Here is an 18,379-nt window from a genome sequence, read left to right on the forward strand (position 1 = left end):
CCTTTCTAGGGTGGGTATTACTGCTATATTCAGTCACTGCATTTCTCCTGGCTGTTTACATCTCCCCTTGAAGAGATAATTTAACTCCTGTGCATAAACCTCCCTGCTACAGAACTGGTGGCTCCGGATGTTTTACACTTTGAAAATACCAGCAAGGCCCCGATTATGTTTGTCTGTGGAATTTCCATTGATATTAACCTTCCTTCCATTCCACTGAAATGATAAAAAGATTACTTTATATGTACTCACTGTAGAGAAAAAAAAAGTTTTGGGTGAAAAAGCACAGACTCTACCATCCGATCCATCTTCTGTTTGCTATTTCCAACTACTTAAAGCCTAATGTCATTCTAAAACACACACTTGGAGCGTGGCGTTCTGTTCTGACAGATTGTTATGATGTTTTCCAAGGTGACCTTCATCAAGCATGTTTCTTTTGAAGCTTATATTTCACTCTCAGGTCATAATAGTTTCACACAGACAAGCAAACTGTCAGCTCCTGCTTTCTAATTAATGGTTCTTGGAGGCTGCTGAGTGGGGGATATAATTAATAGCACTTAAGACTGGAGTGCAGCGAAATCTATAGCTGATTACTAGGATGCGTGTTTACTTCAGGATTATATGCAAACAATTCCTAAGTGCAGCCATGAACAGCTCTCAGTGATGCTCTTGGGGATGTCCCCAGGACCCGGCACTACCTCAATTCTTACTCCAGTGTAAGCACTCCAAAGCTGCCCTGCATATGCAGCAAGGCTCCCACAGCTGATGGGCACTCATCTCCACTGATCCCATTCCCCACAGCAGAATTCACAGCATGTTGTACTTTCTGTGGTTGTATGGTGGACCCACTCCAAGGCATAATCATCATTCTGTGTTTTTATTAGTTCAAAGTGCCAGAAATAACAGGAGGGCTCTTCTTAGAGTAAAACTGCCAAGGAGAGGTTCTGTGAGCCATCCTGTCACACTTGTCTAAATTTAAGGAAAGTGATGTGATTGCTCTGGTGCTTGCGTGTGCACATGCAGCATGAACGATCAGACGTGCTGGAGCAAGACCAGATGCAAGCCAAATTGCCAGTTTAAATTCCCTCTGGTCAGTTGCTGCTAACAGTAGTAATTTCCCTGCTGAAGCCAATAGAACAGCATCTTTTCATGCATGCTGATATCTCAGTACAGAAGAGGCAGTCACGAGGCAGGATGAGTGCTCTCAAAGAACAAGATCATCTCTTTCACAGTGGGGTGAAAAAAATGAATAAAATTTGTATTCTCTGACAAAATTTAATAGACTATATTCTCCAGAAACACTGCCACACTGGGGATGAAGGGTAAAGCTGACATTAGAAATCCTGCACCACGGTGCAGTTGTATTATTTTTGAGAGATTTTAAAATGAATTTTGCGTGTTGAATGACAAACATTCAGATAATTAAGCAATTAAAAGCCATGGGATATTTGCAGCTCAAAAAGCACCAGGCAACAGAACATCACTGCCAATCTCCTTTATGCAAAGGGACGTTTTGACATCATACTTAAGACTCAACGCTTTTCCAACAGCATAGAAATATGACTGCAATTGCACATAAAACAGGAAATCTTTTACTGACACTCGTGCAGCCTGGTTCTTTCTTCAGAAACAATACCACACACTGAAACCGCCTTTGAAGGATAACATTCTTCATATCCTATCTGAAGGTTAGCAACCCTTTTAATCTTTAGCCTTTTGGCTGTCATGCACACCATGATTTAAAATGCACAAAACAGACTATCAAAACAGCCAGCTATAGATAGAAAACTGTTAAAGGTGCAACTGAAAACAGGCTTGCAAATTAAGACTCCACATCAAATATTGCCTTTTGAGTGAGGACTCCTTCCTCGTGCTTCTACCTCCAAGAGAGGAAGTTAGCAAACACAACCAACGTGAGAGTAGAAACAGCACCTGAAGAGGTCAAATCTTGGTGCTATTAAGGAAGACAGCAGCTAACAGGAGCAATGACATTTTAAATTCCCTTTCAATAGAAAGTGTTTTTTCTTGTCCTTATTCAGAGTGACAATGAACTTCAACTTGGATATCTCCAACAATTTGGGTAATGATTCACCCATGGCTACTCAACCCACCAAGAGGGATCAGCACCAGCACACATAGTAGGAAAAGAATCAGGAGCTTTTTGCCTTGTTCAAGTGTTTCCTATGAAAAAGAACGTCATCTAAAAGTCCTTATTGATCAGATAATCTATAAATACAGATAAAAAGTGTCCCTGTACCTAATCAAGTCACACAGGAGTTGTGACAGTTAGTGAAGGACTTGTGATAAATGTAAGGGCAAGTAGGAAGGCTTAGAGACACTGCTCAGTCTGTCCAGGCTAATCTAGCTGAGCTAGGATTCCTTGAACATAACATTTAAGTAGAAAAATAATGCATGAGGCCTTAAAAATACCATCTGTTGGCTCCAGAACACACACATTCAGCTCTTTCTGACTTTCCCTGTGCTGCATGAAAAAATTCAAGTCAAATAGTGTCCAGGTAAACTTATAAATGGCAAAATAAATCCTTTGTAGGTGAAAAACAAAAATAGCTTTGAAGGAGAATGCATGTAACCTTGCTAATTTGCCAAGAGTTTTCAATCTTCATTTTAGAAACAAGGTTAAGAGAGTAAGTAAAGGCTGAGAAATTCAGAAGATGTTCAGATAGACCTTTATCAGTGGTTCAGAGCTTTAAACCTCAGAAGCAAAGCAATGTCAGGTAGAATAGATTGACAGTGATGCCGTGCATTTGGAACCAAGGGTTGGAAGGACTGTTTGTACTAAGCAAAATACTCTCATGATAATGATGCTGCTGAGATTTAATTTACCAGCCTGTTCTAGGAAAGGTAATGACCTTAATATCATGGAGAACTTATCAAGAAGTCATCCATGCAGAGACACACTGATTTATTTTCATAATAAATGGAAATAAAAGTCCTGTCACAAGTATAAATTCATTCCTGCAAGCCAATTCCATCTATAAAGCTTTGTGTTTAGTATCAGGAGATCCTAAGGACATACTATTAATGTGTGGGCATCCAATTCCAACCCCCTTGAGAACCTCTCCATAAGCATACTTCAAATTCATTTCTAAACAGACTGAAAAAAACTCCTAAATCCAAGACCTACCCACTACATAATGGGAAACATCACCACACTAAAAAAGGGGTAGGCTATTTTATCCTAAGTACTATTCATTTGCCTCTGTGCCATGGATGAAGCACTGCATAATGCCTGTTAGTAGAGGTCTGCCTACGTATGTATTATCTAAGGATACGGTCTTTCTACCTGAAATACACTTTTCTGCATCTCCAAACAAATCTCACAGTCACACTGGAAACTTGACTGTGTAGCCCAAACCCTATTTCTGGCCCTTGATATCTCTGTGTCCCCATCCAGATCGATCCCAGATGCTGAGGACAATCTTCCCCCGCTCGTGTGAATGACACATGTTGCACAGCTTCCTGTTTGCCAGCCCACAGAGGTGCTGCCATGGTTAATTTGTCTGGAGAAGCTGGTGTTTTTGCTGCAGACATCACACAAGTGAAAAACAGAAAGGAGAGAGTCCAGTAAACCAGCCCAAATGGAGAAGACAGAACAGCAGAGAAGACAAAGTCGTCACCCACAGGTGCCACGTGTGTGCCATGTAGTTCAGCTCAAGATTTTTCAAGCTGGGTTGCAAGCAGTGAGTCACAGGCAGAGAAAAGGGATATTTATGGGATTTTAGTTCTTCTGAGGAGAAAAAATACGGCAGTCAGAAATGACAGAGAAATGAGAGTGCTGGGTGGTGGCAAACAACATATGGGGAACAGGGGAGAGGGAGCTTTTGGCATCACTGCCGCAGTGTACATCCCAGCGTAACTCATATCATTCTCCAGGGGCCAGTTCATTTCTACAGAAAGAATCTGACTTCTGGGACTCCAGGTACAAAATGAAAACCTTTCTGTTTCTAGAACACCAATGTTTGCCAAGCGCACATATTTCTCTTCCTTTAAGGCCAACAGGAATTTAGCAGAACAGGCTGTTTTCCAGCAGGCTTAACTTTGAATGCTGAATTGATCAGATGATTTCAGATGTGCAAGAGGAAGTTAGCATTTGCACGAACTTCTCTATGGCCAGAATTCTGCTAGGATTTTTTACATATAGCTACGTGCATGTATCTGTACACAAACACAGCTGTTTTTAACTCACTGTCACTATGATACTTATCATAGTAACTATTTTCTGTCCTAAAAGCAGGATATGTTAGGACAGGCATTCATCTGGAATAACTTCTGATGGTTCTCATTTCCAGGTGTGTTATTCTTTTACTCTCTGGGAACTAAAAGCTCTAAGATGGTGCTTATTTTTTCAAGGAGGATGATGCTATTTTAGCCACCGTTGGAGCACTGTGTTCATTCTGAAACAACACAAACCTAAGAGCTCTCATTTCTTCTGCTCCATTCTACATAGTCTAGTGTGTCCTTAAGACACATGGAGTGGACTGAACAGTTTTGGGTGGTGCAGGAGTAAGTAAATGTGCAAACCATTACCTTTAATTGTCTTGAAAATACTTTTTCAGAATTGCTGCTTCAGCCACCATTTCCTCTTCTGTCCTCCACTTGTCAGGGGAATCCTCTTTGTCATGGCCCTGCAACTTTTTTTGAGAGAAGAAGAAGAAGAAATTAGTTGTTTTGTTTTGTTTTGTTTGTCTTAGTTTTATTGTCAAATACAAGATGTGTCTGACAAACTGATCAAAGTATTCCATGTGTTTGTGGGATGGAGAGACCTGGAGATAGAATGACCAAGGGTGAAGGTTACTGGTTTCAGATGGCAGCAGCAGTAGGATTGGCTAACTGACTCTGAAGAATCGATGATGATAACACAGAGTGCAGGGTGAGTAATAGGCAATGACAAAGTTTGCCTTTGTGAGCTGATGGACAGTTACCTTGTGAGTCTTTGATGCAAAGCTGGTAGGTAATAGGATAACAAACCCTCTGGCAGCTTGAAGTGCCCATTACATCTGTGGAGTGGTCCAGGCAGAAGCTGCCTAGACACCTTGTCAGTAATTCATGTAAAATTTTCTGTCTGCTTTCTCCTCTTCCCATGAGACCAGCTTTCTCATCAAAGACCTATTGTGATAACAAGGCCCCATTGCAGCTGTTTCCCATCAGCAGTTTATACCAGCAGTTTTCAGAAGAGGTACATTACTTCCCTGCATGCAAGTTATTAGTCCTTCCTTGCCCTTGCTTTAAAAGTGAGGTACATTGCTACTTTAGAAAGAACCTATATTTCTAAGAACCCTATATTTCACCAGTGATATAATACAGAAAAAATCAAAAGTTGTGAAACAGTTAGTTTTTCAATCTAGCTGCATAATACACCTGCAAAAATATCCCATATGTAGTAAGTATTAAGTGACATTATAGCAGACCTGAAAATTTCAAACCCATCTATTGCTTCTTCAGAAGAGTCCTTATTTTATGGCAAATATAATGCTGTAGCACTAGAGTGCCTATTCGTACACATGTACACTCAAAGAATTTCTGCCACTCATCAAGGGAAGGCTACATTAACAGCAGGCAAGAGAAACATTTGCATTAATTGCTTAAGTATTGAGATTTCTAGTGTGTCTCTGGGTACAGAGACAAGTACAGATTGTATTAAAAGCATCCATGCTTCTGAAGAAAATTATAATACCAACTCATTGTTAATGTCACAAAAAAAAAAAAAAAAAGCTGGAAGCTAAATGAATTTACACCTTTTAATCCTGTACAAATTTTAGTATGGAAGATGAAGCAGTTAAAAACAAAGATGAAATAATATTGTACCTGCCAAGCAAACTTCATTACTGCATATGGCATGTTTAGCAATAAACTAGGATTGTTAGCATATATCCAACTCACACATACTTTTATTTGTGCTGTGCTTCTCCAATTCTGAATTTTGCTGCCAGCTATAGTCCTGTGCATTTTTACATTCTGCAGTACAGATTTCTTTCTGCTCAGCAGATGAAGCTGCTTTAGAAAGCTATTTCCTTTTATGCCAATATGATACAATAGCTGTAGGCAAATTAAAGTGTATTACTGTTTGACTAGTACAGAACTAATCTTCATTGTTGTATTAGCTCTAGGTATGTCATAAATTCATCTTGTAATAATGCTATAGAATTATGGAGAAAGATTTACATTCCAGGAGCAGGTACACTGTATACAGACAACATACATCATTCCTGCCACCGTAGGAACCTACAGGTACCATACGGGTACCACAGGCTGGCAACGAGAGAAGTAGCACACATCACCTTGTACTTTTCCCTTGACTGTGGGTGCTCACACTTCACAAGTCAATGCACTAGGATGAGCCAAGCTGTGGTAAATCAATTGTCTGTCTAAAGTGGGAGCTGGCTTTCTAAAAAAGCAGTGCCTTGCTCATTCGACCTGGCGTCAGCTGGAGATGCAGCAGCAACAGCTCAAAGGCAAGGGAGGCCAGCCCCTGCTGCTTGAGGACTCCTTGCTTAACTTCTTGTGATGTCTTTGGTGGCTCACTTCCCTCAGTGCCCCATTTGTGCAATTCAGGCAAGAGCCAGCTCACTCATACAGAGATTAATAAGGTAGGGATTTAACTCAGCTTTTATTTTAATGTTGCTTGCTCAAAGAAACAGAAGTGTTCTGAATGAACTGCTGTGTATTTCATATAAAAATGAGCTTCATCATCTAACTATAATCAAATCCTTTCCGTGCTGTAGGAAGGATGCAGCTTCTCTTGGTATCTGGACAGCAATTCCTCCTGCAAGGTTTGGCAGAAGTGCTGGCAGTGGAGTTTGCCTACATGGAGCCTTGCATCGCTGCAGTACTGGGTACAGACCAAGATGTGGGCAGGGGAGCCATGAGCTACAGATCTTTTTCCGTAGAGGTTCAAGCTAATTACCACTGAAAAAACTGCTAGCACACAAGGGAACATAAAAGCATAAAAGAAAGGTGACACAAAGGCACCACATCAGATAGACAAATACGCTACTGCTAACACTTGAAGCCCTAAATGCTCTGAAACCAAATGGAGACCTATTGTTTTATTACCAGGGCAGATTAAAAATGCAAAAATTAGCAGAAAGGTAAGCAACAAGATTAGTGCAGTTCAGATAACTCTGAAGAGATAGGACAGGGTGGGAAAGCACATGTATAATACATGTGTAACATTCTGGGCAAACACAGATGCACATAAGTCAATTCTCTAATTGCAGCTGCCCCAGTTACACACTGTATCTGGTTCAACATTCTTCAAGCACTGACTCTCGTTTATAGCAGTACATCCTCTTGCCTTGCAGTACAAATAAATGCACTGTTTCTAAGATATGCCCTTCTTCAAGTAGATCATTACTGATGTCTGACTTCTTGGGCTTCCTGATAAATTATCCTCTTCTTTCACCTCAAGCAGAAAATGCTCTTCCACCAATAATCTATGACTGTCAGTCTTGATTACTTGTAAACAGTGAAGCTCTTTGAATATTTCTGCTTGTGAAAAGCGTTCATTTTCTCACTCATGTCTCCCAGTGTGAGATGCTGGCAGACCTGACAGCTGTGCTTTATGTTATTTTATTAAAGTTGTTAGTGCTGCAGAATGGTCTACGTTTTTATCACTGCAATTCTTAAGGGAAAAGCAATATTGTTTTATCACACATTCACATTGGGGAACCTTTGCTTCTTGCCCTTCGCTGAGGTGCCCAGAATTCACACTGCAGCAGGCTATGGTGAACCCAGGTCCAGGACTGCATGCTGCTTGAAATAACATCTGTATTATGGTATATTCTACTTGTGCCATAATATCAGCAGAAAAGCAACCTATGTTAACAGAGTACTAGCTCTGCTAAGTATTGGGGTAAAAAAGCTCTTAATGCTAATTAGCACTATTGTCACTCTCCATGAATATTTACTGTTGATACTTAAAGAGTTTATAACCTCCAACACATTTAACAAAAAGAAAATTCATAGTGGTAGAGAGTAATTACACCAAACCACCACAACACAGCAGAAGCCAACTGCTTCATCAGTTATATGATATAACGCTGTCAAAACCTGCAGCTGAAAAACAGAAAAAGGAACTAGTATTTGCCAGCAGTTTGGACCAGATATTAGACATTACCCTTCTGGCACTGTTTGTTATCAGTGCTCCTTGGGATGCTGTCAGGACCTGCTCATACGGGGTGTTATTTTGCTACTGAATTCCCACATTTGGGTGAAATCTGCAAAATATTTCAGCATCAGATTAACATGTGAACTGTAAGAAAGAGGAAACTCCCATTTCCTCTCTCCAGTGGCAACCCGTTTCTAGAGACTGGAGACAAAAAGAGGCTGAGGGCTGCTGCACATACCTCCTCCTCCAGCACCCACGGCTCCTCAGCCATTTGATGATACTGAGGACCTCAGTGCTGGTTTCCTCCTCTTCTGCCTTTATTTAACTTAATTTCTGAATTGCTTTCTTTGCCCTTTTCTCCTTGGGCTTGTCCTGGCTCTTTTCCCTTGGTGCTTTCTTTCTCTTTTTATTTAGCTTACATCCTCCCAGTAAGACTTCATTTTCACCTCTCCCCATAATGTAATTAACTGTGACTGTCACTGCTATCATCTGCAACTCCTGCTACACTGTACCCTTTCCCCAGCCTCTACTGCCTTCCCAAGGGAGTGGGAAGCCTCTGCTGGACTGCGCCTCCTGCCTACATCCCAAAAATGTTTGGCTGGTTGTGGTTTGAATCTTCATTCAACTAGCAACAAAAAACAAAAGCACGATGGGCACAACACAAAGCTTCCAGCCCAGGGCATGCCCCGCTCTCAGCCCGAGCAGCCCTGGCAGTAGGGAGCTTTCTGCCTCCATATTTAATTACTGCTGTAATTTACTTACTTTAATTTACAATAAAAACTGCAGGAAAAAAATAATAATATAAAAAAAACATCCTATAACTTTCTCACCACCAATTTTGCTTAAGATTCTATTCATCAGTATCTGCACATGCATGAAAAAGCCCTGATTGGAGGGTATAATTTACTTGTTGCATCACATACCCATTAATTAAGGAAACAGAAGACATCCAGGTCACCTATATTCCAGGTGGCTATTATTCTTTTTTAAAACTATCTCCATAAAAAACCCTCCTCTGGTTTTCTCACCAGCTCTTCATGAAATGCACTGCTGCCTTAGCTACTGATGTTAACCCTGCAAAGCATACCCTCCATAGGAAATCTCCATATATATATATGTATAGATATATATTTACAGTTTTATCGTTTTGCTTTGGGGAACAACTTGACCCTTGTACTTCACATGGACATGAGTAACAGCACGCTTCTCAGAAATGACTTAAATGAAGAGAATGTTGTGGAAACATGGAAGGGTTAAGTAAAAACCCTAAGCGAGTGTGCTTAAGTACTTTGCTCAAATAAATGCTACAAGCACTAGTTTCCAACAATTCTGTATTAAAAAAAAAAACCCACAACATAACAAACAAACAAAAAAAAAAAAAAAAAAGAAAAGAAAAGAAAAGAAAACCACAACAGGTATCCTGAGCTATTTCCTTTTTAAAGTTTAAGAGACAAAAATTGACCAGATGTGGAATGATGGCTGCATAGAAAACACATTTGCTGTTCAGGGAAATATGCAGATTGCACTCTGAAGAGCTGAAATCTTGATGGACTTCCAGGTTGGCTCCATTTGAGGTATAATTCTTGGAAAGAGTATGTTACAAAGGAGATACTTGAAAGAATACCCTCCAGGGTTAGAAGTCCTGCCAAAGACTTGGAGAACTGCTATTTGCAGTCTGATATGAATCCAGGCAAGAACCCATGAATGTGTTTGGCTGCAGTTTCACAATGTTTTTAAGTAGAAAAGATCACCTATTACCCTCCCAGGTAGCAGATAATGTCACCAGTTGCAACTGGAAAGATGAGGTATGAGGGATGTGGGGGACTCCTTAAAATCATTTCCTAGTGAGAACCGTCTACATGAGAGAGATGTTTAGCACAGAGTCCTGGGTAAGAAATGGCAATGTCATCAACGTGATAATGCTGAAGGAAATGTTATACTGTGTGCACAGCCTGCCATGCAACATTACTCATTTGGAAAAAGGCTATTTTTTTAATCAAGAAAAAGCACTTTAATCAAGGATTGAGTCAGTGATTCAAAAATTTCATGCAGGTGCATGTATTACTTGACTGAAAGCATTTTCCCCAAAGGTCAGAGCTGCAGAGAGATGCGCGTGTCCCATCCCAGCAGCAGAGATGACCTCGGGGTGCCCGTATCAGCCTGATGTATTTTGGTTCTTGGCTCAGGGAGCCTCAAAGTCAGAACTTTCCCTGCTAATCCTCTTAACTTCAGACAAATATTTGCTGTACCCTAGGCACACTCAGTAAGATTCATGGCATGCCACAGAAGACACATTTGTGTTAGGGAGGTTGATTCAGTTTTTCTTTGTATTTTTTCTACCCTCACAAAAGAAATCAGCTGCAGGTCCTACAGCACAAGCAGAGCTGGTTCAGCCAGCAGTAGGGACACAAGCATGCCCCCAGCTCCTGGATCCTTTCCTCCCTGTATCTCCAGGAGGTGCAGGAAGAGCTCACAATAGCCAGAGCAGAGAACAGATTTCAGCTTGGCACGTGAATGAGCATATTCCAACCGATCAGCTCCTGCTGAACAAACCTTGCCTGCCTCTCCTCCCTACCACCCAGCCCCACAACACTCAGAAATTAAAAAGAAAAAAATAAAAATAATTCAATCACAGTCTCCTGGAGTGGCTTGTACTCTGAGTCACTCTCTCCACTGACTGCAGGAAGATTTTAAGATTTCAAATGTCAGAACTGACACATGCTGCATGCTGGAGGCAAACCCCTGCAGTTCTAAAGCCTGCTTTTGTGTGTGCTCCCAGGAGCACTTAGGGACCCCTTGCCTGCCAGCAGACCTCCCCAGGACAGAGCTGTCTGCCTTCTTCTGGATGCAGCTCCATCTGCAGGATGCCCTTCTCCTCCCAGGCACCCCTCTGATACTTCTTTAGCTTTCAGCCTGGCACACACAAGGCTACCTTGCCTCCAAGATTGCCTCCCCGGGATTTAAGTGGCCAATACCATTCAGTAAGTAGGCAGTAAAATAGGTTGAGGAATAAATTACTCTCATTTAACATTCACTCTGAAAAATATGGCTGCATTTATTATGCGGTATATTGTTTTATATACTGTTTTGTTATAATAAGTCATGTTTAAAATGTCACGACATTTAAATCAACAGCAATAAGAGAGAAATACTGAAAAAGAACAAGATCAGAAAGGATTTGGAAAAAATTCTAGTGACATGTTATGGGCCAAACTCCACGGCTATAGTAAAAATAAAGTGGTTGTTCCCAGGTGTGGTGGCAGAGAGGTGCCACCACCAGCAGGGTGGGCTGTCGTTGGCTGGGGCCAATGGACTCGGGCACTTGATACAAAGCCATCACAGCGCTATTCCAGTTTCTCTGGAACTGTTCTTTGCCTGAGTATGTCCTTAGAACTTGATAATGCCATTTACCTAAGTGAGGAGCTTTATTTCAGTGCCTGTGCTAAGTTATATGAATGAACTTTATATTATATAGAATAAAAGCTTTCTTTAATGTGGCTTCATAGCCTTTGAGAAAACACAGAGCCTGTCAACCATTGATGATTTACATGCATAAAGGCAGATTTTCACCACAAAGACTTCTGATGTTAAAAAGAAAATATCTTGGATCGGAGGAGCTACTCTGTTACTGCAGGTTTTGTGCTCATCGTTCCTATCAGGTCTGGACCCGCATGCCAGCATCCCTTGCTGCTGCCTCTCTGCATCCTCACCCCCCCGCCAAGGGGAAAAACAACAACTGCAACAACAAAACAGATGGTGATGCAACGAAACATTAAACCCAATCCCAATACCTGAACCATACCATGAATATTTCACTGAGACATAGGGTAGAAAAGACAAGAAAATGATCTTTTTTAGCATCTTAAGGGATATCTAACCTTGTAATTGCTATAGACACAGAGGACACACAAGATGGAGACCAAGGCTACTTAAAAGCTCTGTGTATTTTCTAAAAATTAGTAACTCAATGTTCCCATTACAACCTGCCAATATGAATGACATTTACTCTTGCTCTGAGGAATGAAAGGAACTCTAAAAGACAGACTGCATTAAGAATCTATTGATATTCCACTGACCTAGTGCCATATGAACCAGACAAGTTTTGTCAAGGGCAAATGCCCCAGAGTCTCAAAACTCATTTCTTAAAGTAGTAGCAAAGGAAAAAAAGAAATACATATGCATCTTCAGTGTCTAGAATACTTATAAAATGAAATGTGGGCTTGCATTGTCCTGATACTGCAATGGCAGCATATGGCTCTAGACCCATTTATGTGAGCAGAACTGGAGATTTTAGATGGTCAATCACATCTTCCAGTTTTCCTAGCAAGTTACACATATATTTTTATAATGAAGCCGAGCTTGAGATAGGAGTGGCTTTTTCAAGGGGTGGAGGGGCACAGGCTGCCTTAATTCGAGGAGGAGGAATACATTTGCTCCTCTTCCAAGCTGCAATGTTGGCCTTCTGTTCAAATTCTTTTTCTGGGGCGTAAGACCACAGTTGTACCCACATGAGGCCCACGCTGAAGAGCAGGGATGGCATTACAGCCCAGGAATATAATATTCTGTAATATATTACAGTGAACATACTGTGAATTTGGGCAAAATTAATTTTAGCTGGATACATTGTGCAGTTAATTAAGGCTGATAGCTTCCACTAGAAGGAAGGAGTTTTTGATGAAAACACAGTGAAAATCTTATTAAACTGTCTAGTGAAAAAATCAGTTGCCATAGCCTGTGCTGCATCTTCCCAGATACCTCCATGTTTCTATACAGAAATCCTGCACTGTTACCACTGCATAACAATTAATATTTAATATGCAGATTTGAGTATCATTGCTTCTGGACAGAAACAATGTTCAGACATTTGAGCACGCATTTTAGAAATATTCATCTTGAAAACTCACTGAAACTTTACTTGCAGCATTAGTGTGAGTTCTGCTCCTGGGATGTTACACCGACATCAGGTTATATGTCTTCTCTCACCATAACTCAGAGGATGTTGCTTTGGAGCTGCAGAAATCCCACACTTCATGGATGAGTTGGCCACATAAAATGGGGAGGTAGAAGGCAGAGAAGATGTAAAGATGGGGAACGTTTGAGTTGCTTTTCCAGCTTTCAGAAAAGAAGTAACTTTTAGTCATTTCATTTTGTTCACACCCTAGGAAACGATGAGATCAACAGAAATGAACCCAATTTCCAGCCGAAACGAACATAGCTCATGCCTCAGTTGAGGAGAGGTGGCATATTTTTCCAAAAGCTCAACTCAAATACTTTGCAGATCAAATACCATGAGAACAGATCTAGCATGAGCGTGCATCATGTCAGTTTGCCAGTCTAGAAATTGGCAGATTTTCTACTTGTTCCTGGGGAAGTCAATTGGGAAATTGGGTTGTACTGCCACATCCTGTGGTGGACTTGCAAAATCACTTTAATCATTTAGATACAACTCAAAGTCAGCCTAGGCTATCTTGGTAGCAGAACTACTACAGAAGGTCTACCACTCCATTTCTCTCTCCCATGAGCCTTTTTTCTCTTCCTTTTTTTTTTTGAACTAGCCTTCAAGCAAAACTCCCAGGAGGCCTATTCTGTGTTCCCAGGGCTTATCCTGTGTGTGTACTGATGTGCACAAAGGTGCCCAAGCTTTCCTCATTCACACCCGTAAGCATTATTATATTACATTTAATTGCAGCAGACACTGTCTTAACAGCTTTATTTCTTATATGACATCTTGTGAATTGCCTTTAAGAAAAGCCATTTACAAGACTTCGATATATATGTAAACTAGTATTCTAATGTCACATTCTCGCTTGCACATAACCTCGTAGTCACGTCAGCTAATCCAAATGCAAAACGCAAGTGGCCCTTCACAGACTTCAGTTAGGAAACAGTAGCATGGGTTTTCATAAAACAGAAGTGTTTCACTGATACTGTGGAAAATCTGTTCCACTGGAAAACCGGCATCTTGCCCATCATCTACAAAGTTCAGTATTTTTGTCAGTGCTCATATACTTGACTTCTTAATTGTCTATGTTCACTGACTGTATCAAATGGAGTTTTTCTTTGCCTTTCCTCACTGTGTATTACATCTTTTAATCGGTATATATAATTACTTACCACAATCTGCCATGCCAGATTTTCTAAGCATTAGTCTAATTAACTTAAGCTTGATAATTATGTTTCAGATATCATAACAGTACACATAGAACTTGCAGATTATGCTGTTAGCTTAGCTGTTTCTGATAACGTTTTTCTCCTTATTTTCACTTTTCTTTCTGTACAGGGTGGGAACACAGGAGGGAATAGAAGCTGCTACTCTATTTAAGCAACTGGAGGTTTCCATAAAAGCAAAAATCAGACTATTTATAACAACAAGACATCAAATAAGGGAACACAGATGAGAACAGATCCAAGAGGCCAGGATTTCATCTACTTACAAGAATAAAAGTAGAGTATCAGTGAAAGAAGAAACCTAAGCTTCCAACAGCACAAATCATAGAGGATTCAGACAATCTCGCAGCACTGGCCAATTACAAAAGTACTCAGACTTTCCACAGGTCTCCAGCCTCAGCTATTCTAATTATACGCCTGTTGGCGACAGCGTGCCACCAGGGAGGCAATAAATAAGTGATAACATGCATGGGACCTGGCACACATACCTTGCCAGCACAGAAAGATCATCCCTCACAAAGTGATGTGGGCCATCTGGGCATATGAAATATGCAAGCCTGAGACCCCGAGTAACAGTAAATAGATGCAGAGAACACTATGTCACAGTAATAAAGGAAAGCAAAAGAAATCAGTAAGAGCTTATGGATTTTTATTTGGCTTTCAGTTGTAATACTTTTCTTCTAAATTCTGTCCAATTTGCTTTTTTTTTTTTACCTTTTGAGCCCGCTTGCTTGAACTGCTTGGGTGCAGTGGTCCGCAGAAGCTGTCAAGCCTACTCAAAGAACCACTCTGAGGAAGTTGCATTTACTCTGAAGTCACTGGGAAGGATTTAATCAGCTACGAAATACTGAACTACTCCTATATTTTAACAGAGACTTTATACATATAGAGAGAAGGACAGGAACAGGCAGTTTCTCTTGCAGAAGTTCCTCATTCCAGCGCTTATTTTCAGGTGACTGAAGGGCTGTTACTCTTGACAGAAAAATTACCAGCAGTCAAGGAAGTAATCAGAGCAGCCAGTCCATAAATAAGCATGGCAAAAATCTGAATATTAGTAATTAGCATTTGATTCAATCAGATCGAAAGTGTTAGACCACTGTAGCAGCAATTCCTTATAGGAAACTATTTAACGTTCCAATTACCTTTAATGAATTAACCTCCAAGTGTGGCTGAGGTGCAACATCCTAAGAATCCCTTTGCTCATCTACAGTCCACTTGCAACTAATTTCCCTTCACAAGCCTACCTCAATTAACATTTTTCTGTATTTCATACATGAGTAACTGCAGCACTGAAATATGCAATCCTTTCCCAAATTTAATAGCTGAGACACCTTAATTTTGATCCTACAAATGAAGGAAAATCATTTTCTGCTACTATCTCAAACCAATTATTATTATTTTTTTTTAATGACATTGCATCTGTGATGTATGTATGAACCAAAAAAGTCCTACATTTTTTACATCATAATTGCTTGGGAATGATCTGTTATGCAGCACTCCAAAGACAAAAAAAAAATTCATCACTAAAAATTTTAAAGAATGTTTTGTAGTAGGAAAGAAAAGCTCAATCAGCATAATTCTAAACTATATGAATTTAAAAGTCTTGGAAAATGTAGCAGTCCAGGAAGGAAACAAGAATACACTCTTGCTGGCCAGTGTGAAACCATAGTGACACAATTAAATAAAACTTCTGTGAAATAAAGAATGCTTATATATAACATTGATTCTATTATGCAGCATGAAGGACATCAGCTGCACGAGCTCAGAGTTCTCAAATGCTCCCAGAATGGGCAAACCAATACCCAGTCTTAGTCTGTCTACACAGCAGGGCAACGGTGGACCTCATGACTCTCCCCACTCTTGTTGCAGCAGGAGCACACGGTGAGGAAGCTCCTGATTTGTGACATGGCTGTTGCAAAAGGAGCAGCATTCTCTAACATTACAAATCTGATATTATTTTCCTTTTCATTGTATGCTTGCAGCATTATTTAACATTAGGAAAAATGAATGCACACACAGATAACAGCATCCACGCAGCAATATGGCATAGCTGCTTTGCTTCTTAGGAGCATCCAATTTAACTTTTATCATCAAATACCACACGGTGTTTCGCTCTGCACTGATTTTAACCTCTGTTCAGAGTTAGGCATTGTGTGCTGTGCATATCATCTAGTGCTCACTGTGGAGGACAGCATTAACAGTAGAAAAGACACATGGTGATACAGTACATGAGTTCTCATTTCAGGACTGTTGGATTTTCTCCCCCATCTGACACACCCACGTGATGCCACAGTTTCACTGCCACTTCTCTGAGCTGCTAACCTCACAATGAAGTGACACTGGTAGGGACACAGACATAATATTGCTTGTCCACACAGCTACATAAACATACTTTGTTTTGTATATTAATTTCTGTAACAAATAGAGATATGCATGGCCTACTTGGTTACATGAACAAATCCGTGCCCTGAAAGATGATGTTCTCATTAAATGGAGTTGCATGCCCGAATCTTATAAGTGCTGTTTACTTTGCTGGCAGCACAGCCAGCACACTACAGAGCATAAATCTTTCACTATTGCCACTCAGATTGAGAGCACCCCATAGTGAATTCTGAACGCTTAAAAAAATTAAATAATCCAATAAGAGGAGAATATATATTAATAATCAATAACTGCTTAATTTAGCTAACACGGTGAGCACCGTTTGTCTCCAATACTTTCTACTCTCTGCTTGCAGAGAATACCAGATATCATAACATTTTACCCTCACTTGGGGCTTTCATTTATTTTCTGTAATCCATCTTTTTTTTTTTTTTTTTTTAAGCATGATTCACTTGGGATTAAAAACTAAATAATAATGAAAATAGAATTATAGATTATTTTGTGCTGGAAAAGACCTTACGGACCATCTGGTTACAACCTTCTGACACATACATACAGGGCTACCACCCAGCAAAGCCCCATCCAACCCAGCCAGGGATGGGGCACTCACAGCTCTCCAGGCAGCCTGTGCCAGTACCTCACTGCCCTCAAAAGAATTTCTTGCTTGCATTAAATCTAAACCTACTCTCTTTTAATTTAAAGCCCTTACCCCTATCAACTACAGTCCTCGATAAAAATAAACTCTTAGGTATCATCCTTTTGCTACTACTTCTGTTTTTAAGCAATACCACACTGCATTTATGCATGCAACCTGTTCTTATTTCAGACTGTTTCAAGCCTGATTTTACCAATGCTGTTTGTCATATCTTCATTTCCTGTAATGGTTCTGGACCACTAGCCGTGACAAGGAGAAATTCTTTACATCTAGTGGGCACTTTTATATCCCTGGGCAATTGTCCAGGGCCATGCCCTTGTCTGATGCTCCACCTGAGCTGATGCACCCTCCTGACCCCTCTGTATCTTCCCACAACACCAGAGCCAGTCAGGCTAGCCTTGCTTCCAGGAAAGCACTTGTAAGTCCACCAGCTGCCTTACAGATCGACTGAACCCAGAGGGCAGCAGGCTGCCACCTCCTATCACAGTTTACTGGCACTGCTATCTGAATTGATATATATATATTATTTTTTTTTTAAGGCTGTGCTCTAGATGACAGTGCCAAGCATCTAGGGACATCTCAGGAAATAGCCCTGAGAACATTAGGATAGCTACAAATACTCTGTTAGGGATTATCTCTGTGACATGGATCAAATCAAAGGTTTCCATCTTACTGCTTCATCTCTTGGATTTTGGAGCATCAGTAAAAATTTTGATAAATTCTACTGCAAAAAAATATTTTGTCTGAGTCCACAACTGAAAAATATCTGCTGAAAATTAGTATGGTGAAACAGCCTGGATTCATTCTTTAATGATGAGACAAATGTTGAGAATTATCTAAAGAAAGCAAAGTAGGTTTTACCAGCTTACTACAATAAGCTTATCACATGAACACAGATTTTGTGCTGATTTGGCTATCAGTAAGAAGAGGTCATTATCCCCACAACTTGAACAAGAGGAAAGGACGTTTTCTCAAGATAGCAACAATTTTGTGAGTAAAACTAAATCTCTCATGCCCCAGCTCATAAAGGTATTTAAATTCTCTCTCAA

At 40.4% G+C, this 18,379-nt stretch overlaps 1 protein-coding gene across 2 annotated transcripts in view; it reads right to left on the reverse strand.

Annotated features, from left to right (window-relative positions):
* FHIT (fragile histidine triad diadenosine triphosphatase) overlaps positions 1–18,379 on the reverse strand; it is a 378,484-nt gene that overhangs the window by 2,663 nt on the left and 357,442 nt on the right. For both annotated transcript variants that reach the window (XM_065749905.1, XM_065749904.1), the window contains exon 5: positions 4,546–4,649. In XM_065749905.1, coding sequence (XP_065605977.1) covers positions 4,548–4,649 — 102 coding nt within the window. In that variant the 3' untranslated portion in view covers positions 4,546–4,547. The remainder of the gene's footprint in view (positions 1–4,545; positions 4,650–18,379) is intronic.

The sequence above is a fragment of the Cyrtonyx montezumae genome, unplaced genomic scaffold (assembly GCF_038088225.1).
Source record: "Cyrtonyx montezumae isolate F1298 unplaced genomic scaffold, pur_monq_1.0 scaffold_6, whole genome shotgun sequence".
Taxonomy (NCBI): Eukaryota; Metazoa; Chordata; class Aves; order Galliformes; family Odontophoridae; genus Cyrtonyx; species Cyrtonyx montezumae.